The sequence below is a fragment of the Scyliorhinus torazame genome, chromosome 1, assembly GCF_047496885.1.
Source record: "Scyliorhinus torazame isolate Kashiwa2021f chromosome 1, sScyTor2.1, whole genome shotgun sequence".
In the NCBI taxonomy this organism is placed as follows: domain Eukaryota; kingdom Metazoa; phylum Chordata; class Chondrichthyes; order Carcharhiniformes; family Scyliorhinidae; genus Scyliorhinus; species Scyliorhinus torazame.
In genome coordinates this window covers 396,558,235-396,584,387 of record NC_092707.1, presented here as the reverse complement: position 1 = coordinate 396,584,387, position 26,153 = coordinate 396,558,235, and the positions used below count along the sequence as shown (strand labels likewise).

The following is a 26,153-nucleotide window of genomic DNA, read 5'->3' as shown; positions in this document are numbered from 1 at the left end:
GCCTTGGTCTGCTTTAAAAGCCAGCGATTTAGCCCAGTGTGCTAAACCAGAGAGAAGAAAACAAGGTACATTTAGTATTATCATCAGAGCAAGGGACAAAGAGACAGATTGGTGGGGTCTAGTGCAAAGGACATTTCTTTCACAACTGCCCGGACTCAGTCAAGGGGCTGAGCTGTGTGAATCCTCAGCCGTTCCTACCTGATACAGGAGCAGCCGACTCTGGAGATGGTTTCTATGGGTTCTGCGATACAGGACACAAGAAGCTTCAGTAGGTCTTTCAACATGATGTTGATGCTGTTCTCGTAGCCAATATCTACAGCAAACCAAAAACGGAAAATGAAATTCTGTGATGGCAACACGGATATACCAACAAGGAGCAGGAGTAAGCCATTCAGCCCCTCGAACCTGCTCCGCCATTTAATACGGTCATGGCTGATCCGGCCCTGGCAGAAGTTCCCCCCCGGCCAGCGGCACAACTGGCAGCAAACTATGTCTATGTTGGTCACTTTCCGTACCCCCCTCTCGCTCCCTCAGCAGCCACCACGCCGGTTCCACGATTTTTAAAAGCACAAGTGAACCGCGCCATCGGGAACTCGGTCCATCGGAGGCAGAGAATCGCGGAGGCCCCGGAGAATCCCGGGTCAGGCTGCTAATGATATCCAAACCATGTTTAGTATACATGCGTTCTGGACCACATTCACGCCGCTGTCTAGGTGACGGAGAATAGCGATTTAGCGTCAAATCGGCGCCCGCCGCGATTTTGCCGTCGGAACCTATTCTCCGCCCAATCGTGTTTCCCGCTTTCAGCGTCAACCAAAAGAGAATCCCGCCCATTATTTTTAAACAGTGACCCACTTGTTCTAAATTCGCTCACAAGAGAAACATCACCTCCGCATCCACCGTGTCAAGACCCCTCGGAATCTTATGTTTCAATCAAGTCACCTCTTCTGAACTCCAGCTATGAAACATGACATTTTACCTACATCTGCACTAAGAGAAAGTGCTCACGAACTGGTTAGGAGGACTGAGAAGTCAGTAGTTGGGAAATTACACAGCGGAGACCCCAGGGTTCAGTCCTTCTAATTCAAGAAAGGCTTGCATTTATATATAACCCAGAACATCCCAACGTGCTTTGCAGCCAATGAGATATTTCTGAAGTGCTATAATATCTCCACACACACACGTTTCTTCCTTTGGGGAATGGTGGGGATGTGTTGAAAGGATTACCGAGCTGATAATCATCCTGATGGACCATGTCTTGAATGGTGTTTTCAAGGTCAACCAGCTGGAGTGGGATTTGAACTCAGAGTATTTGGCTTAGAGGCAGGGGTAACTACCCGTTGAGCCAGAAAACCTCCGCTGTCACTGTTGTAATGTCAGGCGCACACCAGCCAATTTGTGCAAGCTGCTACAATGCCGAGGATAATTTTTGACCGGGGCACTCGGTAGTACCCCACCTGTTCCTCTTCAGAATCTTTGGGATCTTTTACACCTCCCCTGACAGGGCCTCAGTTTAACATCTCCATCGCAAAGCAGTGCAGCACCCCCTCAGTTCACTAGGTTGTCAGTCCAGATTTTGCATCATCTCTCGAGTGGCATTTGAACTTCCTGGCCTAGAGGCAAGCGTGCCAATGAGCCACAGATGAAACCACTCCTGTCCACTGCCACTGTTTGGAGACATACAGGGAGCCTATTGGATAGCTTTCAGGCACATGGACACAAATTCATTTGCCCCCTCCCAAGAGCGCCCTCACCAGTTGTAGCACTATTGCCCATCCTTTGAGGTCAGCTCAGGAACTTGAACCCTGAACTTTCCAAAATAAGCAGTGACTCTACCCACAGAGTGATTGGAGAAGTTAATTGCTGCGCACATCACTGTCAGAATAACCAAATTGCAAGCATTACTGGTTGGCTGGCATCTATAACATACCTCCCAGTGTAAGGCTTGTTCCACCTGTAAATGCCTACCTGATTGGATGAAGCAGTGAATATGCTCCATCACCAGCTCCGAGGACAGACCAATAGCATGCTTGAAATTGGCAGCAGCCATCTCCCAGTACGATTGGTCCCCATGGTTACGTTGAAGCCACAGAGACATCACTGGGAGGAGGAGGTGGGTAACAGCAAAAACCCCAAATCCAGGTCCTACAGAAGATAAAGAAAGATCTTTCATTTGGTTTTCAAATTAGGGCAAAATGAAGAAATAACCTTGCGGCACACCTAGGCCCAAAGCCTTACTAAATTTGACTCGCACCGCAGGAAGCAGAGTTGAGCAGTGGTCAAGGTCACAAATGGGAATATAGGACCTCAGGACTCTGCTGAAACATCTATCAAACTACTTCAGACATTAGTGGTTTCAAATCTGTTTTCATGGATTATTTCTGCAGTGAATTTACTGAATTCAATACACCATTTACACAACCTTACTCTGCAGCATCAAAAACACCAAATTATAACACATGAAAGAAGAAGATGGAAAATGTGATCTTGGTGATTGTGAGATTATGTGAAGGTTACAACGACAAACCACTGTCTGGGACATTGAGCACCCAAGTCACCCTTTTCTTTCATGGTGTGTTTGTTTTGAGGTTGGGCACAACCTGCCCAGAAAGCTGTAATTTCAATGAGAGGGAGAGAGAGAGAGAGTCAGCAGCAGAGAAAAGTGGAGCGTGGAGAGGGGCAAGGGAGATAGAGGAGCCAATACAAGAAACAAACAAGATTCTGAAGGGACTGGGCAGGGTCGGCACTCAATATAGGAACAGGAGTAGGCCATTCAGCCCCTCAAGCCTGCTCCGCCATTCAATTAGATCATGTCTGGTTTTCTATCTCAATGCGATTTTTCCGCACTAGCCCCATAGCCCTTGAAATCTTTAATATCCAGAAATCGATCGATTTCAGTCTTGACCATACCCAATGACTGAGCCTCCACAGCTCACTGGGGTAGAGAATTCGGAAGATTCACCAACCTGAGCGGAGAAATTCTTCCTCATCTCAGTCTTAAATGGCCTGCCCCTTATTCTGAGGCTGTGAGCCCTGGTTCTAAACCCTGTGGTCAGGAGAAATATCTTTCCTATATCTGCCCTGGGAAATTGTTTCCACTGGTGGGGGAATCTAAAACACGGGGTACACAAGTCTCAGGATAAGGGGGGCCGATCATTTAGGACTGAGCTGAGGAGAAATTGCTTCACTCAAAGGGTTGTGAATCTTTGGAATTCTCCACCTCAGAGGGTTGTGGGTGCTCCATCGTCGGATATATTTAAGGCTGGGAAAGACAGATTTTCGGTTTCTCAGGGAATTAAGGGATATGGTGAGAGGGCGGGAAAATGGAGTCGAATCCCAAGATCAGCCAGGATCGCTTTGAATGCCGGAGCAGACTCAATGGGTCGTGTGCTCCACTCCTGCTCCTATTCTTTTTGTTCCGAAGTTCCCAGGCAGGAGTGATAGAGAGAGATGTGACAGGGTGAAGGGACAGGAATTGGCAGCTGATGCAAGGTTAGGTAAGGGATGGACAGATGAAGGAAGAGAGAGCAGATGAAAGGGGAGATTAAGGGAAAGAGGGACGGATGAAGGTTAAAGGGAGGGGCGGTGGAGCTAGCAAGGGGAATGTGAAGGGACTGGATGTGTGTACTGGGGAGGTAGGTGCAGGGACGTGAGGCAGGTCAAAGAGGCAGAAAGGTGAAGGTGAATCAAAGATTGAGAGGAGAAAACGGGCTGAGGGAAGAAGAGAGACCTGGGTGTCGGCAAGGGAGAGGAGCCAGTGTAGGGAGAGGAGGGAGGAGAAGAGAAAGAGGGCAGATGGTGAGAGAGGGCGCTGGTGGAGATAGCAGGGGCAGGTGGAGAGAGAGAGAGAGAGACGGCAAAGTTGAGAGAGAGCGGAAGATGGTTTAGGGGGAGCTGGTGCAGAGAGAGAGAGAGGCAGGTTGGGAGAGAGAGAGGGCAAAGTTGAGAGAGAATGGAAGATGGTTTACAAGGAGCTGGTGCAGAGAGAGAGAGGGGCAGGTTGGGAGCGAGAGAGGGCAAGGTTGAGAGAGAATGGAAGATGGTTTACAAGGAGCAGGTTGGGAGAGAGAGAGGGCAAAGTTGAGAGAGAATGGAAGATGGTTTACAAGGAGCTGGTGCAGAGAGAGAGAGAGGGCAATGTTGAGAGACAGCAGAGGATGGTTTGGGGGAGCTGGTGCAGAGAGTGGGAGGAGCAGGTTGGGAGAGAGAGAGGGCAAAGTTGAGAGAGAGCGGAGGGTGGTTTAGGGGGAGCTGGTGCAGAGAGAGAGAGAGAGAGGGGCAGGTTGGGAGAGAGAGAGAGCAAAGTTGAGAGAGAGCGGAGGATGGTTTATAGGGAGCTGGTGCAGAGAGAGAGAGGGGAGGGGCAGGTTGAGAGAGAGAGGGGAAAGTTGAGAGAGAGCAGAGGATGGTTTAGAGGGAGCTGGTGCAGAAAGCAAGTGAGAGAGGAGCAGGTTGGGAGAGAGAGGGCAAAGTTGAGAGAGAGCGGATGATGGTTTAGAGGGAGCTGGTGCAGAGAGAAAGGGGGGGGCAGGTTGAGAGAGTGGGGAAAGTTGAGAGAGGGCAGAGGATGATTTAGGAGGAGCTGGTGCAGAGAGCAAGAGAGAGGAGGGCAGGTTGGGAGAGAGAGAGGGCAAAGTTGAGAGAGAGCGGAGGATGGTTTATAGGGAGCTGGTGCAGAGAGAGAGAGGGGAGGGGCAGGTTGAGAGAGAGAGGGGAAAGTTGAGAGAGAGCGGAGGATGGTTTAGAGGGAGCTGGTGCAGAAAGCAAGTGAGAGAGGAGCAGGTTGGGAGAGAGAGAGGGCAAAGTTGAGAGAGAGCGGATGATGGTTTAGAGGGAGCTGGTGCAGAGAGAAAGGGGGGGGCAGGTTGAGAGAGTGGGGAAAGTTGAGAGAGAGCAGAGGATGGCTTAGGAGGAGCTGGTGCAGAAAGCAAGAGCGAGGAGGGCAGGTTGGGAGAGAGAGAGGGCAAAGTTGAGAGAGAGCGGATGATGGTTTAGAGGGAGCTGGTGCAGAAAGAAAGGGGGGGGCAGGTTGAGAGAGTGGGGAAAGTTCAGAGAGAGCGGAGGATGGTTTAGGGGGAGTTGGTGCAGAGAGAGAGAGAGAGAGGAGCAGGTTGGGGGAGAGAGAGCGGGGGCAGGTGGAGGGGAGGCTGGTGGAAAGAGAGAGAGGGGCAAGTTGAGAGTAAGCATGGGAGGGAGAGGGTGGAAGCTTGCAGCAGGAAAACTGTGTACATCTCACCCTTATTACCTGGTATTTTAGTGACTTCCCGCAGCAATTCAAACAAGAGTTCCAGTGTGGGAGGCTGGTGCTGCCGTGGACAGTTGGAGATAGCTGTGGTGAGCTGCTCCAGCAGAATAATCCAGACTTGAATCAACCCTGTAGGTAGAGCACCAGTTAATTCCACTGGAAGAACCTCAGAGCAGGCAAAACTAACAGAACTCAGAAAACTTAATAACACAGAAAACTGGAAAGACATTTTAATCACTTCAGATTTATAACTGCTTGTTTTTGTTGACCACTGCTTGGCACTCTCAAATGTGACTTCCTTCTACCATTGTTCAGACCACCGTTAATAGAACCAGACATTATCGGGGGAGATTCTGACTGTCTCTATCTAACATTAACAGACTGATATGGCCTGAAAATGAAACATGAACTTTATGTGGGTCACTAACAAGAAAGACATACATTTGTATTTTAAAAAAAAAAAATTTAGTGTCATTTTTTTTTCAATTAAGGGGCAATTTAGCATGGCCAATCCACCTACCCTGCACATCTTTTTAGAGTACCCAATTCATTTTTTCCAATTAAGGGGCAATTTAGCATGGCCAATCCACCTACCCTGCACATCTTTGGGTTGTGGGGGCGAAACCCACGCAAAAACGGGGAGAATGTGCAAACTCCACACGGACAGTGACCCAGAGCCGGGATCGAACCCGGGACCTCGGCCCCGTGAGGCAACAGGGCTAACCCACTGCGCCACCGTGCTGCCCTTTACCCTGCACATCTTTGGGTTGTGGGGGCAAAACCCATGCAGACATGGGGAGAATGTGCAAACTCCACACGGACAGTGACCCGGGGCCGGGATCGAACCCGGGTCCTCAGCGCCGTGACGCAGCAGTGCTAACCACTGCGCCACCGTGTTCCCCCGACATACATTTGTATAGCACCTTTCCTGGCTGCAGGGCTTTTAAAGTGCACAGCAAGCTCCCACCAACTGCATTGTGATAATGACCGGATGCTCTATTTTCTATGAGGTTGGTTGAGGAATTAACATTGGCCAGGATACTGGGAGAACATACCTGCTTTAGCAGAGGTGACATGAGGAGAGGCATTGTTATAATCCGGGAGCACTGCTTAATGCTTTCATATCACAAGGAGGGAAGAACCCTTCAGAGCTATGGGGAAAGAGCAGCTGGAGTAGCTCAAATTGGATAGCTCGACCAGAGAGTTAGCACGGGAGTCATGGGTAGAATGGCCACGTTGTGTGATTCAGTGATCCCGGAAATCAAGTTGCAGCTTCCGAGAAACGACGTGTTGAGGTGTACAACGCGTCTTTATTTAAATCCAAAATGACAGAAAGGAAGTCAAGCGTTCCGTTTACCCGTGTCGTCGTCGAACTCACTGAGGACCGACTCAATCCCGTCCTCACTGCTCATCGACCTCTCTAGTCCTCTAATTGGCAAGCTGGTGAGCTGTGCCCCGTGGAAAATCGGCTTCGAAGGCATCTTGTAGATTTTGGCAAGTAACTGAGGAGAGTAATCAAACGCACAAATAACCAACAATGCGGGGAAATGTCACAGGGAGCTCTCCTTACACAAAGAGTGTAGTCTGGGACCCTCCGATAAACACGCTATGTCGGCCGAGGAGGTCAAGCAAAGGGTTTCCAAACCAGGCTCAACGGATTTGTTTTAAAAATCGGACAAGGATATTTCAGGATATGAAGCAAGGCGGGTAAATGTTGAAGGGCAGTTCAGCAAATGGTGTCACTGAATGACAGAACAGGTTTGAGGAGCTGAATGGCCTCCTCCTGTTCCTGTGCCCCCATTCCCAACGCCTCACTGATTTCTGTTCTTATGCTGGTAATTTACTCTCCAGGGTAAAGATGTTCACGTTTACAGTCTGACTGGACACACACCTTGGTTCCTGAGCGAGGTCTGTTTGTAAACAACCATTAATGGGACAAATCCCCCAGTTTTCTCCATTTACAATGATTAAGGGGCTTCCTTATAATGTCCCAGAGACGGGACCCTCGGAAAGAAACAACCCACATTTAAACAGCGCCCGTCGCATCCTCAGGGTCAGCGCATCACAACCAATGAATTATTTCTGAAGTGTAACTGCTGTTGTAATTTAGGCAGTCGAGTTGTACACAGCATGGTAGCACAGTGGCTAGCACTGCTGCCTCACAGGGCCAGGGTCCCAGGTTCGATTCCCGGCTTGGGTCACTGTCTGTGTGGAGGCTGCACGTTCTCCCCGTGTCTGCGTGGGTTTCCTCCGGGTGCTCCGGTTTCCTCCCACAGTCCAAAGATGTGCAGGTTAGGTTGGGTTACGGGTATAGGGTGGGGGAGTGGGCCTAGGTAGTGGACTGGTTCAGAGGGTCGGTGCAGACCCGATGGGCCAAATGGCCTCCTTCAGCACTAAGGATCCTATGGATCCCACAAATAAGTAATTGACCAATTTGTTTTGTGTAGTGTTTGGCGGAGAATGCATGCTTTTCCGTGAATTAGTGGCTTGGGATCTTTTACATCCGCATAAAGACAGAGGCACGGATTAATATGTTTAACCTCAACACCTGAGAGATAACACTCCATTGTCCCATTCCCCGCAGTAGGACACTCGACTGTCGGCCTGGATAATGTGCTCAAGTCTCTGATGCAGGACTCATGACCACAACCGTTTCCTTCAGTGATATCAGTGCTTCCCACTGAGGCAAGGTTGACATTTTATCCTGGAATAAATGTAGACTCGAGGCTCGAGTGGGGAGTGGGCACCGAGTGCAGAGTGACAGACAGAGTGGGAAGTAGTCATTGAGTTAGACTGAGTGTAGCGTCAGCCCAAAGTCTCAGGGTCTGAGTAATCAGAACAAACAGGAAGGTTTGCTGCCGAGATTGGAGATTGAAAGTTGAGAGAGGGAGAGGCAATCCGAGTGTGTTCTCTGACCACCTCTGGGTCCTTCCCGAGGCTCCCAGAGTGGGATCTCCCGTTTGAAGAATCCTTTTCCCTGGACGCCATTTGCCCTGTGAGGAGTGCTCGAAGGTTTTGTTCCTGGCAAGGTATCCCTGGCAGAACCATCAAGGAATCTCAGGGGCCATCGCTTCAATCTGACCCGAACTGACCGTGTCACCGTAGGGAAAATGTGGGAACAGTCTTTACCTGTGAACACTTCCTGAGGTAATCGAGGGCGGGCAGGCACAAATCTGTGGAACTGGATCCCAGACCCGGTAAGCAATCCCCTATTTCTTTACAATCCTCATCACCTTCAAAAGATAAAATAAACAATTAATTTCAGTCATTCATAATCAATTGAAACACTTAGCTTCTTTCCTCAATGTCTTTCCCGCAGTTTTCCTGACGGCGTTAACTCTGTCCTTGGGTCACCCTCTGCACCATCACCAAGGCCTTAATTTTCTTGGCGGCGCACAACCTCTGCGCCGTTACAAAATTGGCTACAGAGGCCGGATCAGAAAGGCACCCCCCCCCAAACACACCACCTGCTGGGCTGATCTGATTTTCGCTGGTGGGGTGTCCAAACAAGACCCTTTAGACCTGTCTACTGGTCTAAAACTGTCGGAGTTCTTTGGAGAGGCCGGGTACCCTTTTGGATATAGTCCCAATACACCATTGGGGCAAGTCAGGGGCTCTCTAGGAGAGGCTAGGCGCCCTTTGGGATTATTAAAAGTAGAAGTGAATGTGTGTAAAAAGTGCTTAAGCTTACTGGAACTGCCAAAAGGAGCTGTCAAGTTTTCAAGGCATTTGACACTCCTGCCTTTTAAATATTTACAAAATATGTGTTAAAAAAATTCTTGCTTGCCTTTTCATTCTGTCTGTTATATTACATTATTATGATTGTATAATTGATTTCACAACCTTTCATTATCAGACTGGGTGCCTGGCAGATCACAGTGTGACAGTGGTTATAAACTCTTTGAAGTGGTCGATTTCCAATGCTCGATTTTGTAAGGGATATTGGCAGTTAAATGTAGTGAAGAGGTTTTTGAAATAATGAATTCATCAAGATACCCAAGAGCTTTATTTAATCTCAGCATGGGTCCTGAGCATTGGCCATGGTGGACACTGGGTGAGTTGGGATGGTAGTTGAACAGGAAGAGGGTGGTGGGGGGAAATGGTTGGCATAAGTTGGCATAGGGGCTATGAAAGGCCAATGGGGTGTGCAGGGGGTAGATTGGTATGGGGAGTATGAGGGGTCATGGTGGTTGGTATGGATATGAGGTGGCATTGCTATAGACCGGGCCTGGGGGTGTGCGGGGGGATGTTTTGGGTTTATTATTTTCTTCATTGCTTCGACACAGCGCCGATGACCTGAGGTAGACCCACCACCCAGCCCACCTCCGTAATCGGCAGACTCGGAACTGTTCTCGAGGTTGCCCGCGACGACGTAAATTTTCCCCCCAGACTGAAAATCTGAAATTCCAGGGCACCTTTTCCTCGGATTGGGCTTGTGGTACCGGGAATTGTCCCGTCTCTGTGAAATTTCAGACCCAAGTGTCTACAATACCCAGGTGGCCACTCCTAACTCAGGGGGCATCAGTTTGAAGACTGAGCAGGCCCATTTGTCTTCTTCATTTATGCCACACCATCAATGGGGAGTCACACGATTGAAATCGGGATTGGGCCCCTTATTCAGATTACTCACGGATCAGGTTTGTGATCTTCCTGTTCAGTGTAAGCCATCAGGACACTCTGGGCAACTTGTGCAGAATTACTAAATGGCCTAATGCCTCAATGTTGTACAATGACCACTGGATCTTATTGACTGGTAATGCTGAGGGCGGGGGGGGGGAGACGAGGTCGATTGGGCATGTATGGTTGTGAGCCTGGGGGACAGATCGGCTGGGTGTCTGTGGACCTACCCTCAGTGGAGGCCACACACTTACGCAATTCCAGTAAGAGCCACGGGAGAGGAACTGTGACCAGGAGTTGATGTTCCTCTTCCTTGCCTGTGGGTGATTAAGAACAATTGTACCACCTAACCCTCTGAGATTTAGCAAACCCAGATTGAATTTGGCACCCAGGATATGTACGATTCTGCATCATTCTGGGGTCACCGACAAGTCTTTGTAAAACCACTTCAACCCACCTTGGCCAAAGGCCTATGACTGAAAGGCGAAAGGCAATTAGATGTTGCACGCTCTCGCCGGAACTTGAACTTGCCCACATTTCCCTGCATGGGCCACTGGGTGATGAAAGTCTGGAGAGGGCATCCTGGCCACGTTCTCCTCATCCCCATTCAGAGGAACGGGGAGCACCCACCTCGAGCTGACGGCAATAAACGCAGCATATCCCAGTGACTGATGTTGGTCTGTATGGTTCGGCTACATCTCAACCTCAGGACACAAAGCCATTGCAGGAATGATACACCCAATATATATTTAACATGGACAGGAGAAGAGCATTGTTTAAGTGCCTCGAGCACTTATAAAGAGAGACTGCTGGGACACGGAGGTAGTAGACAGGAAGCACATGTACGTGATGCTGTATTCTGTAAATAAATCTATTAGCAGGAAACATATTACTGTCTAGTTTCAGACTTTACCAGCTGGCTTGGGATTGGCGTAACACGGGGCACCGAGGAATTTAATTGTACCATCCAAATTCAAACCCTTCCTTGACAGTGAGTGCCCACATTCCCCTCTCAACCCCACCTGCAACATTTCTTTCTCCCTTGTAAAGTACCCTGGGCTGTTTTGATGTGTTAAGGGTTTAAAATTTAGGCTATAACTATCAAGTAAGCGGGAATAGGCTAGGGGACATTAAAGGGGATTTAAAAGTGATCTCTAAATTGGGTAGAGCTTGGAGGGGTGAACATAGAGACGACATTTCCACATGTGCGGGGCGCCCAAAACCAGCGGCCATAACAACAGGATAGTCTGTAACAAATCCAAAAAGGAATATGGGAGAAGCGTCTTCACCAGTGCATAGTTGGAATATGGAACTTGCTGCCACGGGGTGGGGTTGAGTCGATTTGCTTGGCTAGGCAGCTGAGGGAGAAATGTAGGATACAGGGGTAGGGCAAGGTACAATAGAGGTGGAGACTCATATCTATCATAAACACTGGCACAGACGAGTTGGACCAAATGGCTTTTTGCTATGCTGTAAATTTTGAAATCATTATACCAAACAAGGTTTTAATTTGATGTGAGAGCGAGCTTACCCAAACCCTTGACAAACTTCATAAGGCACATTATGTAGTCAGTGGCTGCATTGGCAAAGACTTGAATGTTATCCGTGTTGAGGAACGCCTCAAAGACGTCAAAGACCGGAGCCTGGGATTTCCCTGCCGACAGAAAAAGTGACTGATCACGGAACAGTAAGCGAATCCACCGACAACCAATCAAGCCCCATCGTAACTGGATACTTGGTCACCATGGTGCACCTTACAATTTCTTTCTGGTTCACAGCGTCGCTGGCAAGGCCAGAACTTGTTGCCCCGCCCTAATTGCCCCTGAACTGAGCGGCTCGCTCGTCCATTTCAGAGGGGAGGTTAAGAGTCAACCACTTTGCTGTGGGCCGCGAGTCACATGTAGGCCAGACCGGGTAAGGACGGCAGATTTCCTTCCATTCGTGAACCAGATGGATTTTCACAACAATCGAAGATAGTTGTCATCGTCATGGTTACTGACATTTTGTCCATTCTAAATTGATTTAATTCATGGAATTTACATTCCCCAGCTGACAAGCTGGGGTTTGAACTCCTGGATTATTATTCCAGGTGGCTGGACACATTCCGGTAACGTAGCAACTAGGCTAGTGCACCCATTTATATCCTTTATATTCCAGAGCGGCTTCGACACTGCTGGCAGATTCCCTTTCTGTAAGGTCATAGGTGAATCAGATGGGCTGGTTTGTTTTTACAAAAATGCAGCAGTTTCAGGGCCACCATGACTGTTTAGAATCATAGAATTCCAAACTGCAGAAGAAGGCCATTTGGCCCATCGAGCCGGCACCGACCCACCGAAAGAACACCCTATCCCCATCACCCCGTAACCCCTACCTATCCTGCACGTCTTTGGATTGTGGGAGGAAACCGGAGCACCCGGAGGAGACCCACGCACACACGGGGAGAACGTGCAAACTCCACACAGTTACCCAAGGCCGGAATTGAATCCGGGTCCCTGGCGCTGTTGAGGCAGCAGTGCTAACCACTGTGCCATCTTTATTAGTCCAATAACAACAGCAATCAGGCAGTCTTATAGTTGCGGGAATCTTAGATTGGAAACAAATGTACTAGACAGTGTTATAACTGACCACATTATGATGGGAGTGAGCAGTTACGGTATAACGGTAAGCCTCAGGGTGCAGGGAATGTTACAATCAGGCTGTATTCTTTCTGACGGGTGTAAGAGTATCAGAGAGGCAGTGGTTTAAATGTAAGAAAGACTTGCATTTATATAGCGTCTTCCACAACCACCGGATGTCCCAAAGCACTTTGCAGCCAGTGAAGTACTTTTAAAGTGTCGTCACTGCTGTAATGTGGGAAAAGCAGCAGCTAATTTGTGCACAGCAAGCCCCCACAAACAGCAATGTGATAATGAACAATTTGATTGAAGGATAAATAATGGCCAAGGCACCGGGTGGATGGGGGGGGGGATGCAGACAAAGCCGCACTTTGACGTCTCATTCAAAGGCTGGCACCTTCACCAGTGCAGCACTCCCCCACTGCTACACTGGACAAACAGCTTAAACCTTGTGATTTAGAGGCAAGAGTACGACCAACTGCCCCATGGGCGACAGGCATGAATGAGGTCCGATAGCAGGAGGGATGTTACAATCAAATTACAACAAAGAGATTGAGAATGGGGGGGAGGGGGGGGCTTTGATAGAGTGCTGTAACTGAAAACCTATCATAATAACTTAGATTCCTATAGTGCCGTCAATGCAGTAAAACATTCCTAAACATTTCACAAGAGAGTGTTATCTGACAAAATTTGTCACTGAGCCACGGAATGAAACCCTCACACAGATGTGACCAAAGAGACAGGGTTTGAAGGAGCATCTTACAGAGGAAGGTGAGGTGGGCAGGGTTATGGTAAGGGATTCCAGAGCTTGGGCAATGGTGGAGGAATTCAAAAATGGGAATGTGCAAGTGACCAGGATTGGTGATGCGCAGGGATCCCGGGAGGGGGCTGGAGGAGATTAGAGAGATAGGGAGGGGCGAGACCACGGGGGCGGGGACCTGAAACCCAGGGTGAGAATTTTAAAATTGAACCATTGCTTAACCAGGAGCCAGTGTGGGTCAGTGAGCATAGGGGTGAGGGTTGAATGGGACTAGGCGTGAGGAAGGACATGGGATCAGGGTTTTGGGTGACCTCAGGTTTACGGAAGGTAGAATGTGGGAGACCTGACAGAATAGTCAAGTCGAGAGGCCGCAAGGACATGAATGAGGGTTTTGGCAGCGGGGCAATGTTACGGAGATGGAAGCAAGCACGGGTATATGCTTGGATGTTCATCTTGAGGTCAAATAAGGCTCTAAGGGGTTCGAATCCCGGCCCTGGATCACTGTCCGTGTGGAGTTTGCACATTCTCCCTATATCTGCTTGGATTTCACCCCCACAAAGATGTGCAGGCCAAGCTAAATTGCCCCTTAATTGGAAAAAAAAATAATTGGGTACTCTAAATGTAAAAAAAAAATAAGGTTGCAAACGGCCTGTGTTCAGTCTCAGACAGACACCAGGGAGAGGAATGGAGCCGGTGGCGAGGGAGTGGAGTTTGTGACGGAGCAATGACAGGCGTGAAATAACAACACTCTGTTGTCTGCACTGTTCTGAAAGGAGTGATAACTACTGGGAACGTTATGGCAGCAATTGGAGGTGCATAAGAGGGCGAGTGTTATAGATGTGAGCCACTGAATGGGAACATCGCAACTGTAACTTTAGAATAATGGGATTAGCAGTATCATCGAGCGATAACTGTGAGCCACACAATGGGACTTTTAAACACAGCTCCGTGATTGTTAAATGTGTTCAATATTCTCACCACTGGCGTGAGCTCTAATATAATGAGGCAGTGCTATGTTGATGACCCAGTTGGGCTACTGTAATGGACTATTGATGCTGGGCAGAGAGCATCTCCATTACTTTACTCACCCATAGAATAGTCACCGACCAGATATTCCTTCACGTCACTCTTATTACTGTGCACCGTCTTCAGTGCGCTGAAGAGTGGCCGCCAACCAGACTGGATCTGTGGTGAGCAGACCTCCACCAACTCCCCGATCGACGTGATCACCTAGACAGTACGGAAGGCAGTAAGTTCAATGTCTGTTCACACTGACTGTCACTACGAGTTCTCCACGACCTCCCCCGCTCCGCCTTTCTCCACCCTCCAGACACTTACATTTAAGACCATTGGAGCTGGAGGAGGCCATTCAGCCCCTCGCGCCCGTCCCACCACTCAGCTCAAGGATTATCTGCATCTTAACTCTACCTACCCGCCTCCATTCGGTAAGCCTGTCAGTCTTACCCAACACAAATCCACCAATTTTACTTTTGACATTTGCAGTTGACCTCACCGAGACCCCGCCAGCAGCAGTCACCATGTGCGTCTCTCCAGAGAGTAGAGGAAAAGAGAAAGGAAACAAATAGTGAAATGGAAACAGAAATTCGGCCCCTCAAGCTTGTTTGGTCATTCAATTAGGTCTTACTTCCAACTACCTGCCTTGATTTCACCACACTTAATACCCTGGCCTGTTGAAGACACATTAATCCCAGTTTTGAAGTTCTCAATTGGGAGACCCCCTCCAACCCCCTGGGCAGCATGGTAGCATTGTGGATAGCACAATTGCTTCACAGCTCCAGGGTCCCAAGTTCGATTCCGGCTTGGGTCACTGTCTGTGCGGAGTCTGCACGTCCTCCCCGTGTGTGCATGGGTTTCCTCCGGGTGCTCCGGTTTCCCCCCACAGTCCAAAGATGTGCAGGTTAGGTGGATTGGCCATGATAAATTGCCCTTAGTGTCCAAAATTGCCCTTAGTGTTGGGTAGGGTTACTGGGTTATGGGGATAGGGTGGAGGTGTTGCCCTTGGGTATGGTGCTCTTTCCAAGAGCCGGTGTAGACTCGATGGGCCGAATGGCCTCCTTCTGCTCTGTACATTCTATGAAAACCCCCTCCCTCTACACTGATCATTATCGACTGACCTAGGGGATCGTGAAGGCTGATTGAGCAGGAACGCAGCATTGAAGAGGTGGCTGGAGCAAAAAGAATGATCTTAACGAGGATTCCAAAGGCAAAGAGGGATGTGACAGGGCGCTAATTGAAGTTGTACCAGATGTTGGAGTGGCGGAGAAGAGGGTTCACACACGGATATCGAGCTACAGGAAGTTGCTTTCTCCTTGCAATGAGAATGGGTTGGGGGGGCCCATAAAACGGTGAGGGAAGGAAGGGGGTGTGTCTATCATCTTCCCGCCACCATGCCATTTTACCAGCTGGTGGGGGGAGGAGGGGAAAGGTGGAAAACTGCCCTTTCATTTGGTTGGCCAAATAACTGCCTCATTTCAAATTCGTCCTTCTGCTGCGGGACGGAGACTGCCGGGTGAAACTGAGGGCCTGGGGTAGAGGGCTTTCCTAATCCGGCAGAGGGCTTTCCTAATCCAGCACTCTGTCGTCCGTGGAGGAGCGTTTCCCCCCCACCCCCCTCCAACACCCCCCCCCCCCCCCCCCCCACACCCCTTGATAATGTTGCTGCCATGTCAACTCCCCTCACAAACCCTCCCTCATCCCAAACCTCCCTGAGCAGGGCCTGCTGATCCCAGACTCCACCGATGGTTACGAGGATGGTGTCCTTCCACGGTGTCCTCAACCTCCAGGCGCAGTCCCGGCAGTGGCCACTGCTCCTGGTGGAGCTGTTGAGCCTGCTGGCTTGCCAACCCTGTGATTGGCCAGCAGCTCTTGAGGGCAGGCTACTGGCTGCCTACTGGCTGAAAGATGCTGCTGGAGAGTGGCACATAGGGCCGAGGTGGGGTTACTCCCAGTTTCAGACCATCGCACCAACAAACTCTGTACTACTCCGAGGATCAGATCCCCTTGTCTGAACATTCTTAGCTGCAATAGTTGTTCAGGAGAGGGTAATTAAAACTACACACACAATTCCAAATTATCAAAGAGTAAGGATTGAAATAACCTCTTCTGATTGATAATCAGGTCAACTTGAGATACAGCCAGACCTGACAGATGACTTACCGCAGTCACACTCTCACTGCTAGCTCAGTGGCCGGCTGCATACAACTAGAACAGTACTCCATCAGTGGAAGAGGCCCAGGAAACACTGCAAACAGAGCCTCAGGCTCATCACTGGCAGTAGCTGAGGAGTCACCATAACTAACAGCCTAATGTCACCGTAAACAGGGGTCACCAGAACTGACCTAGTGGCTGAATTTTACAGGTGTCATGATCCCCCCCCCCAAAAAAAAAAACCCGGCTATAATAATAATAATCTTTATTAGTGTCACAAGTAGACCTACATTAACACTGCAATGAAGTTACTGTGAAAATCCCCTAAAGCCCACCCTCGTTCCCTCACAGCAATTTACCACAGGGAACCGTGTCAGTGGCTTTGAGGCGAGACTATCCTGGGAGGGGATCCCATCTTGGGAGCGCTGCCAGCCAATAGGATAGTTGGCAGCTCTGCAGTCCCAGCAGTGCCAGCTGGGTGCGGTGGCCACTACTGGCAGTGCAGTGAGTTGCAACACGCTGAAGGACCCAGCTACGTCCAGGATCGGTGGTCTCGGTGAGAGGAATGGAGTGGGGTGGCGGAGGCTGAGTTGAAGAAGCCCAGGGGAGGCTAAACGTGGGGATGGGAGGGAGATGAACTGGTGGGTGTACCTCGGGTGGGCCCAGGGTGCCTCCGAAGGAGGTTCCCCCATTTGCCAAACACCAGCCCGTGCAGCTAAAGCTTCTGGGCTTCCTACATGGCACGGACATACCCTGTCACAGGTGAAATACCAGCAGGGGCAGGCCAAGGCCCTTAGGTCCCTGTTAAGTTGTCCATTTGCAGTTTGCAGTCGGCCCAAAGGCAGGCGGGCTGCCCCTCCATTTAAAATCACAGACAGGTCGGGAGTGAGTGGGTGGGTGCCAGCCCGCTGGGTTTTATTCTACTCCTTCAATTTGCCGGCGGGGGAGTTGTGCAATGCAGCCACCCTAGGCAGAAGTCTGGGGGTCAACTCAGTGACAGGCCTGGCTGTCATGGTAACCGAGAGCCACCACAGGCCCGGGGATCAACCAGCCGTAATCTACTGGTCACGGGCTGGAATAAGGATGGGGAATGTGAGTGAAGCTGGCTGGATTCCACCTGACACTCGCTCCTACCTGGTCCTGCACATCTTCATCACACAGCTCCAACTGCATGATGTGCTCAAATGGTCGGAAAAGAGCCTCGTTGAAGTGAAAATAGGGCAGCTCATTCCAGTCCGTCAGAACCTCAGTCAGAATATCGTGAATGAAGGAGACAGCTTTCTGGGAAACGTGTCTCTCCTTGTGACAGGCGGCCTGCGCAAAAATAAAAATTTCCATTTAGATGCAATAACTGTGGAGAAACAATAGGGGAGAAAAACACACGATGAAAAATACTCACCTGAGATTCCAGCTCAGTCAGGATTTTCCCACATTCCCCTTGTACCCACCCTAAACAAAACAAATAATCCTGTAAACACTCGGCAGGCCATGCAGTGCCCGTGGAGGGAGGCTGAGTTCACGTTTCGGGTCGATGGCCTTCAGAACTGGGGGGAGCTTGGCACCGTATTGTTCAAGATGGCGGGAACCTGTCCACCGAGCTGCAATGGGCTTTGAGTCCCAACGTCTTCATGATGAGGCAGGATGGCAGTGCAGAAAGGAGGCAAATCCTGCACTCCGGGGGACATCCTGCGCCCTGCGCCACCCCCCCCCCCCCCCCCCCACCACCTCCACCCCCCCTCCCCCCCCCCCCCCCCCCCCCCCCGCCCACCCCTACGACACCGTGCCCAAAGATCCACAGATGGAGAGTGGACCTGTTCAGTCACATGAAGACCAATATTGGGCAGGACACTGGGGAGAATCTTCCTGCTCGTATGTCCACCCGAGGGAGCAGACAGATTAATATCCCATCCGAAAGACGGCACCTCCAACCATGCAGCACTGCCTCGGTACAACACTAGGGATGCTGGCCGTATCAGTGACGCCCGCTAGTGGAAGTCAAAAAGTGGAACTGAAAAACTACCTCTGCTAAGTGAGGGCCCACCACACCCCAGGTCTTCATCAGGTGCAAGAGGGGACAAGATCTGCTGCGTACAATCCGTAGCATGACATCACCGAGGCGGAAGAGGTGTAGAGCACTCCGCCGGTCATGGGTGGATCGGGCCTCCCCTGTAAGTCAAAGCAGAAAGGGTTAAAACCCCATTAAACAGCTGCTAACAAAGTCACAAATGACATCCTGTGTGACCGTGACAAAGGGAAACTCTCCCTCCTTGTCCTTCTTAACCTGTCGTGATCTTAGATACACTCGGCCGCACCACCCTCCCCCAACACCTCCTCGCTGTCACCCAGCTGGCTGGGACTGCTCTCACCCAGTTCCATTCTTATCTATCTAATCGGAGCCAGAGAATCACTTGCAATATCTTCCTCCTCCGGCACCGTTACAGCGGTGTCCCCAAGGAACAATCCTCTAATTTCCTATCTACCTCAGTGACATAGTCTAAAGGCACGGCGCTAGTTTTAACAAACATCCTGACAACACTCAGTTCTACCAGCAGTAGGGGGGCACAGAGTTTAGCACGGCTGTCTCGCAGTGCCAGGGACCCGGGTTCAATTCCGACCTCAGGTGACTGTGTGGAATTTGCCCTTTCTCCCCGTGTGCGCGTGCGTTTCCTCCGGGTGCTCCGGTTTCCTCCCACAGTCCAAGGATGTGCAGGGTAGGTGGGGTTGTGGAGTTATAGGGAGAGGGCGGGTGAGTGACCCTAGGTAGGATGCTCTTTCAGAGGGCTGATGCCAACTCAATGGGCCAAATGGCCTCCTTGTGCATGGTCAAGATTCCATGGATTCTAAGTACCAGCACCTCTCTTGACTCCTCCGTCGTTGCTAGGCTATCAGACTAATTATCCAACGTACTGATGAGCAGAAATTTCATCCGATTTAATACTGTGAACATTGAAGCCATCGTCTTCAGTCCCCACGGCAAACTCTGTTCCCTAGCTACTGATGCCATTGCTTTTTCTGAAAACCCTCCTGCTCTTCTTCAAGGTATTTCTTTACACCAATCTGAGAGGGCAGACAGGGCTTCAATTTAAGTCCCAAAAGTAAACCCTGTCAGGGTTGCTAATGGGCTTCCATGGGGATCAAAGGCAGTCAGTGCCTGATTGAGGGGCCTGGCACTGGAAAAGGGAGCCCACTGACAGCCAATCCCCTTGCCTCACTGCCAACCCACCCCCTTCCCTCTCCCCCACACCCCCTTCCCCCGGCCTACAACCCCCACCCCATTGCCCACCTCCTGCCATCACTCACCTGCGTCTGGGTCCTTTAACTGTCCGAGCCTTAGGTGGGTGTAGTACTGGCATCAGCCACAGTCCCCCCGGTGGCGTTAGCATTGCTGAGCATTAAAGAGTTGGCGGCCTATGATTAGCCAGCAGCTCTTGGTAGGCGGGACGTCTCCCTCAGGGGTCCTTGATCCCGAGGAAGACCCGCCACTGGCCAATCAAGTGAGTGGATGACATTTCATTCAGCGGGGTTCTTTCCCAAGAAAGGTGATGCGGAGGGCTCATTTGCTCTCCAACTGTGGGCAAGACCCCCGTCATCTCGTAGAGTCGTAGAATTTCACAACACAGAAAGAGGCCCTTCGGCCCAACAAGTCTGCACCAGCCATCGAGCACCTTTCTATTCTAATCACATTTCTAGCATTTGGTCCATGGCCTTGTGTGCTTTGGCTTTTCAAATGCTCAGCTAAATGCTTCTTAAATGTTGTGAGGGTTCCCCCCTCTACCACCCTTTCAGGCAGCGAGTTCCAGATCCCCCCCCCCCCCCCCCCCCCCCCCCCCCCGCGCCCCCCCCCCCCCCGCCACCACTCTGGGCGAAAAGGTTTTTCCTCAAATCCCCTCTGAACCTCCTAGCCCTTGCCTTAACTCTTTGCCCCCTGGTTAGTGACTCCTTTACTAAGGGGAAATGTTCCTTCCTATCCATCCTATCTATATCCCTCATAATTGTGTACACCTCAGTCTTCACTGCTCCAAGGAAAACAACCCCAGCCTATCCATCCCTTCATAGCTGAATCACTACAGCCCAGGCAACATCCTGGTGAATGTCCTCTGCACCCGTTCTGATGCAACCTCTGCATTAAATACCACCCCTTACATCCAGTTCTGCTGTAGACTCATCAGTCAAGATTGATCCCTCGTATTCGTCAGTATTGTTGATTTATGTGACTACTCAGACAGAAGATGAACTATGGACTTTGATCTTTTTACACTTAGCAATCCCGATGGAGCTTACAAGGGCCGATACTGACATCTTCCCCCAAATCCATGCTGGACTCTCGAATAATGTCGAGTAACCCAGCGGCCTGACTACAGGGAACATCGGGCGGGTTGGTAGAGCTGCTAAATGTTACCTGGCATCGCTAGTGAGTAGTCCACAGTCTCAGTAATGGAGTCAAAGAGCTGAGCCTGTGAGGCTTTCTGCAGTTGATTGAGAAATCCCACCAGAGCGTTAAGGTTCAGTTTCACAGCAGCATCTTCAAATAACCTGCACGAGAAGGGGAGCGGGGAAAAGGAGGCGCGGGAGAAGGAAGGGTGGAGAAAGAAGAAAATTAAGAAAAAACTACGAAAGAGAATAAATGAATATGTATTGTGTCATGTGAGTGTCTCTTTAAGAAAGGTTTTTTCTTATCACATGGCTCGTAGCACGGCTTCAGTGATGTCATTTGTGGGTGGAGCTGGGCTGTGGCTGTCAGGTGAGAGGGGGTTTAGTGTTTGGGTTTCAGTTTCGGTTTGTTGGTCTTTGACTGCAGAAGTGAAGCAGTGTTTCCCTGTTTTCTCGGTCTTTATTTTAAAGCTGTTCCAGTGAGCTGAAAGCACATTGGGTGTGGCAAACTGCCCTGATAACTTTAAAGATAGAGTTGCGTTCCGGAAGGCGTTGTCAATCTGCTGGTTGGGAGGCTGGATCTCAGAAAAAGGACCAGTCCCATTCAAGTGAGATTACAGTGTGCTGGGCCACGCCCTTGAAAGGGGTGTTGGTTTATTGGATTTTGTATTGAATTGGAACAGTTACTAAGGGGGATTCATTAAGAGTTATATACATTGATTACTGTAGCTGTTGTGTGTTTTTTCATGTTTTTAGTTGGTAACAAATTCTTGATAACTGTTTCAAATGTGTTAACTAGATTCTTAGAATAAACATTGTTTTGATAAAAGCACCGAGGAAGTCTGATGAATCACAGTTGAAGCGAAGGTTCTTATGCTCATCCCAGCCAAACTCAACATGAAAGTAATAGGTCAGGTGAATTTCACAATACACTTTGGAGTATCTCAGCCCTGGCCCATAGCAATTGCACTTCAGGGAAGTTTGCATGACAGAGTCTGTCCCGTTCTGATTTTGTTGGTAATTTTCACACCCAGGTTTTGGACGAGATCTTCTGGCTGTTCACACCAGCGTGACCTTCCAGTTCGGCTGCATCGAGAGGCTAGGGTGGCACTGGCAGGGTGCCCGGCTGACACTGGCAGGGTGCCCGGGTGACACTGCCAGGGTGCCTGGGTGCTGGGGGAGTGACAATATATCACCCCTGCCCTGTCCCCGACAACCTGGGGGTCTCCAATGGCCTGGGAGAACCCCCGCCCCCCCCCCAGGTGCAGTTATACCTGGTCCACATTTGTACTAAATGGTTCCCTGGCGACGTCTCGCAGCGCTGCCGTTGCGTCCCGGGTTGGCGGATGAATCCAGCGTCAGGTATTTAAATGAGCCTTAGGCCCATTTGAATATTCAGATCTGGATCTCGCCCAGCCAGGGAGAAATCCAGATCGTGCCGGGTGGAGCGAGTCAGGTGACTCGGGATCGGCTCTGCACTCGGCATGGAGCCCAATCTGGGGCTCTCATGTGATTCGCCCGTTGTGCCTGGATCCACGGATCCAGTATCTTATATATTTATGGTCCCTAGTTCTGGTTTCACCCACATTTATTGCTATCTTAGATATTTGTTTAGCCTTTCCCATCGCAATATTTAGAAGGATAGGGCCATTGATCCCACTCTATCCGGTGCATAAGGCCTAGAGTTTTAGGCTCTTTACTTACTTGTCAGCCATTGTGGAGAGGGTGCAGACTGCCCTGGCTGCATTACTCCCGCTCAGCACACCTCCACCTCGGAAGTCAAACGCCTTCCCCTTGCAGTTCTCCTTGATCAGCTCCTGTATGGTGATGGACTGGATGACAGGCTTGCTGATGTTGCTGTTCAGCTCGGGGCTCAGGTTCCTGCTGGAGTTGAGCGATACGTCTGCAGGCTGGGGGGAGCCTGAGGCCTGCTGTGCCTGCCTGATGGTGATGGGAGGCTGCGAGCCTCCGTCACTGAAGTGACTGTGCTCCAACGTGCTGATGTATTCACACACTCTGGAGAGACACAGGGACCATTTTAGCCCATTCCCCTGTTGCATCATCACTCGTACAAAACTTGTTATTTTAGAGTTGACTCTTCTGAAATTTGGATGGAGCTCCCATTTTGGGGGATTTGTGGATAATCCCTAATTCCTTCGAACTGAATGGTTTCACTCGGCCATTCCTGAGGGCAGTTAAGAAGAATGTATTTCCTTTCCGAAAGGTCATTAATGAACCAGAAGGTTGATAACAGTCAATGACAGCTTTTCATGGTGCCATTTCTTTTTTTTATAAATTCAGAGTACCCAATACTTTCTTCCAACTAAGGGGCAATTTAGCCTGGCCAATCCACCTACCCTACAGATCTTTGTGTTGTGGGGGCGAAACCCACGCAAACACGGGGAGAATGTGCAAACTCCACCCAGAGCCGGGATCGAACCTGGGACCTCAGTGCCGTGAGGCAGCAGTGCTAACCACTGCGCCACCGTGCTGCCCTGTGGTGCCATTTCTGAGACTATCTTTCAATTCCAGCTCTTTTATTAATTGAATTTTATGACTCCCTGACGATCAGAAGGAAGGCTCCGGTCAAACTGGAGCCTTCAGCACATTATATTCCTTGGGGGCCAACTGGAGGATGAGGACATGGTGACAAGACCCTCCCCCTCCATTGGTGGAACTGCCTGGTGGGGAGGGGGGGTGCTCTGGGCTGTTACTGTGGAACCCCCTGTTCTACCACCATTATTCGCATGATGACCCCAGGAAGTGGCGGATGCTGGTATGTAAGGGAGAAGAACCAACTGGGCCCAAGGCTCTGGTCCTTCCCCCTCCCACCCATGCACCATTTACATTTAATGAACAGGAAGGAGTCCAATGGCAGTCCCCATGAGGGTCAGGGGAGGGAATTCCTTTCTTTGGTGTTTAGGTCCCTGTAGGCCCCACTTTCTGAATCCGCAATGTTTCTCCCTTTGGGATGGCAGAGAAAGATCCCACTACTTTTTTTTTTAACCTTAATCCTACACACTGGGTACTGACCCTTCACCACGTTTTCCCAATGGATCCCCAAGAATCTTGCGTCCTCTAATAGGAACATTGGGTGGGGGGGGGGGGCGTTTGGGTTCGAGGCCCTGGTCCTACCTGAAGACGTGTTGCCAGCAGTCTGCATTGTGACTGCCCATCTCCAGGCCCACACTGAGGATGGCGTCCATGCAGAGGACATGGGCCGTGTGGAGCTGAACACCCTGCGGCCTCCCAATCTGCTCCAGCTTCTGTTCCACTTTCTGCTTCACTGCGGGGACACAGAAACAAAATAAATCAACGTTCGTCGACATCAGAAACTCGGGATTCACGACGGAACCACCGGAGGGCCAGGGCAATAATGTAAATGTTCTCAAATACCCCGTGCTATCTCCCCTGTCGGCATATGCAGGGTCATCCACTCGGGAGTTTAAAATGGGAAGGACAGGATATTTTCTAAAGTGTGAGAAGATAGAAACAGTGGAGGTCCATAGAGACTTGGATGTCCCTGTACACAGATCATTAAAATATTGTGGCCAAGTACAAAAAACAATCAATAAAGCAAGTGGAAAGTTGCTTTCATCTCCAGAGACTTGAATGCAAGGTGGTTGAGGTGGTGTTTAAACTGTACAAAGCTCAGGTAGACCAGACCTGAAGTCACTGTGAGCAGTCCTGGGCACCACACCTTGGGAAGGATATATTAGTCTTGGAGAGAGGGTAACATTGATTCACTAGCATTCACTAGCATCCAAAGCTTAAATTCTGAGGAGAGGTCATATTAACAAGCGCTGTGTTCCTTGGAATTTAGGAGCAATCTGATCAAAGTTTTCAAAGTGCAGCACAGAAGTTAGCACTGCTGCCTCACAGCGCTAGGCACCCGGGTTCAATTACTGAGGGCAGTGTGGGTTTCCTCCGGGCGCTCCGGTTTCTTCCCACAGACCAAAGATGTAGCAGTTAGGTGGATTGGCCATGACGAACATTGTCCCTTGGTGTCCAGGGATGAGCAGGTTGGATGGGGTTACGTGAATAGGGCGGGCGGTTGGCCTAGGTAGGGTGCTCCTTCAGAGAGTCGGTACAGTCTCAATGGGCCGAATGGCCTCCTTCTGCACTGGAGGAATTCTATGATTCTATGAGTGTAACTGGGAATATCTCCACGCACAAAGAATGGGAGAAGTTTGGGACTCTCTTCTACAAATGGCAACTAATGCTGGGTTAATTGTTAATTTTAAACAGATTGATAGAATTTGGTTCAACAAAGGGATTAAGGAATAGGTGGAGGGGAGTGGGGGGAAGTCTCATGTGGAATAGGGAGTCTGGTATGAACCTTTCTATCCAAATACTCCATTTCACTGTTGCAAATATTTGACCATCCCTTTGTGCATCTGGTAATTTGGGGATAGGACAGGGAATGGGATTATCTGGTTGCTCCACGGAGACTCAGCAAGGACTTGATGGGCCAAATGGCCTCCTTCTGTGCTGTAAATGACTCAATTGCTCTGAGATACGTGGCAGAGGCTGGTGTTCGGAGTCAGGTCGCAGGTCAGCAAAGATCTGTTTGAATGAGAGAACAGGATGGAGGGAGTGAATGGCCTCCGGTTGCTGGATTGCTCGGGTTCTCAGTACCTTGAGCTATGGGGTCAGTGGTCTCAGGAATCGCTTTCTCCTCCTTCTCATCCTGGACACACGACGCCGCTGACATCTGTGCAAGGGCTGAGGCACAATTGGCTGCAACACCTGCAAAAGAAAGTTCCACTTTCAGTGCCATAGCTCACCAATTAAACACTGCACACCCTGGGGATCCGAAACAAAAACGGAAAATGCTGGAAAAGCTCAGCAGGTTTGGCAGCATCTGTGGCGAGAGGGACTGTCATATTTCTACCTTCCTTCAGTTCGGAAGAAGAGTCCTTCCTACAGGCTTAAAATGTTAACCAACATGCTGCAGGTTTGCAACATTTACTGTTGTAACTCACCATGAAGCTGTCTAAATGTTATTGTCTTGTGCATTGTGTGGCACGTGTGTATTGTGTGGCACATATGTATTGTGTGGCATGTGTTGTGTATGTGGTGCTTGTGTGTGTGCATGTGCATTGTGCGGCACATGTGTATTGTATGGTGTGTATTGTGTGTGTAGAGTATGTATGTTGTGTGTATGTATTGTGTGCTGTGTGTTTTGTATAGAACATACAGTGCAGAAGGAGGCCATTTGGCCCATCGAGTCTACACCGACCCACTGAAGCCCTCACCTCCACCCTATCCCCACTAACCCCTCCTAACCTTTTTGGCCACTATGGACAATTTATCACGGCCAATCCACCTAACCTGCACGTCTTTGGGCTGTGGGAGGAAACCGGAGCACCTGGAG

General features: G+C 50.1%; 1 protein-coding gene across 1 annotated transcript in view; it reads right to left on the bottom strand.

Moving 5' to 3' along the window:
* Positions 1 to 26,153, bottom strand: part of arfgef3 (ARFGEF family member 3) — a 363,850-nt gene that overhangs the window by 17,249 nt on the left and 320,448 nt on the right. The window contains exons 17-29 of the mRNA XM_072513502.1: positions 25,415 to 25,525; positions 23,912 to 24,062; positions 22,481 to 22,792; positions 20,805 to 20,938; positions 18,426 to 18,571; positions 17,540 to 17,719; positions 14,326 to 14,467; positions 11,394 to 11,516; positions 8,375 to 8,478; positions 6,603 to 6,747; positions 5,246 to 5,374; positions 1,969 to 2,145; positions 199 to 313 (exon numbers count right to left, since the gene is read on the bottom strand). Coding sequence (XP_072369603.1) covers positions 199 to 313; positions 1,969 to 2,145; positions 5,246 to 5,374; positions 6,603 to 6,747; positions 8,375 to 8,478; positions 11,394 to 11,516; positions 14,326 to 14,467; positions 17,540 to 17,719; positions 18,426 to 18,571; positions 20,805 to 20,938; positions 22,481 to 22,792; positions 23,912 to 24,062; positions 25,415 to 25,525 — 1,969 coding nt within the window. The remainder of the gene's footprint in view (positions 1 to 198; positions 314 to 1,968; positions 2,146 to 5,245; positions 5,375 to 6,602; positions 6,748 to 8,374; positions 8,479 to 11,393; positions 11,517 to 14,325; positions 14,468 to 17,539; positions 17,720 to 18,425; positions 18,572 to 20,804; positions 20,939 to 22,480; positions 22,793 to 23,911; positions 24,063 to 25,414; positions 25,526 to 26,153) is intronic.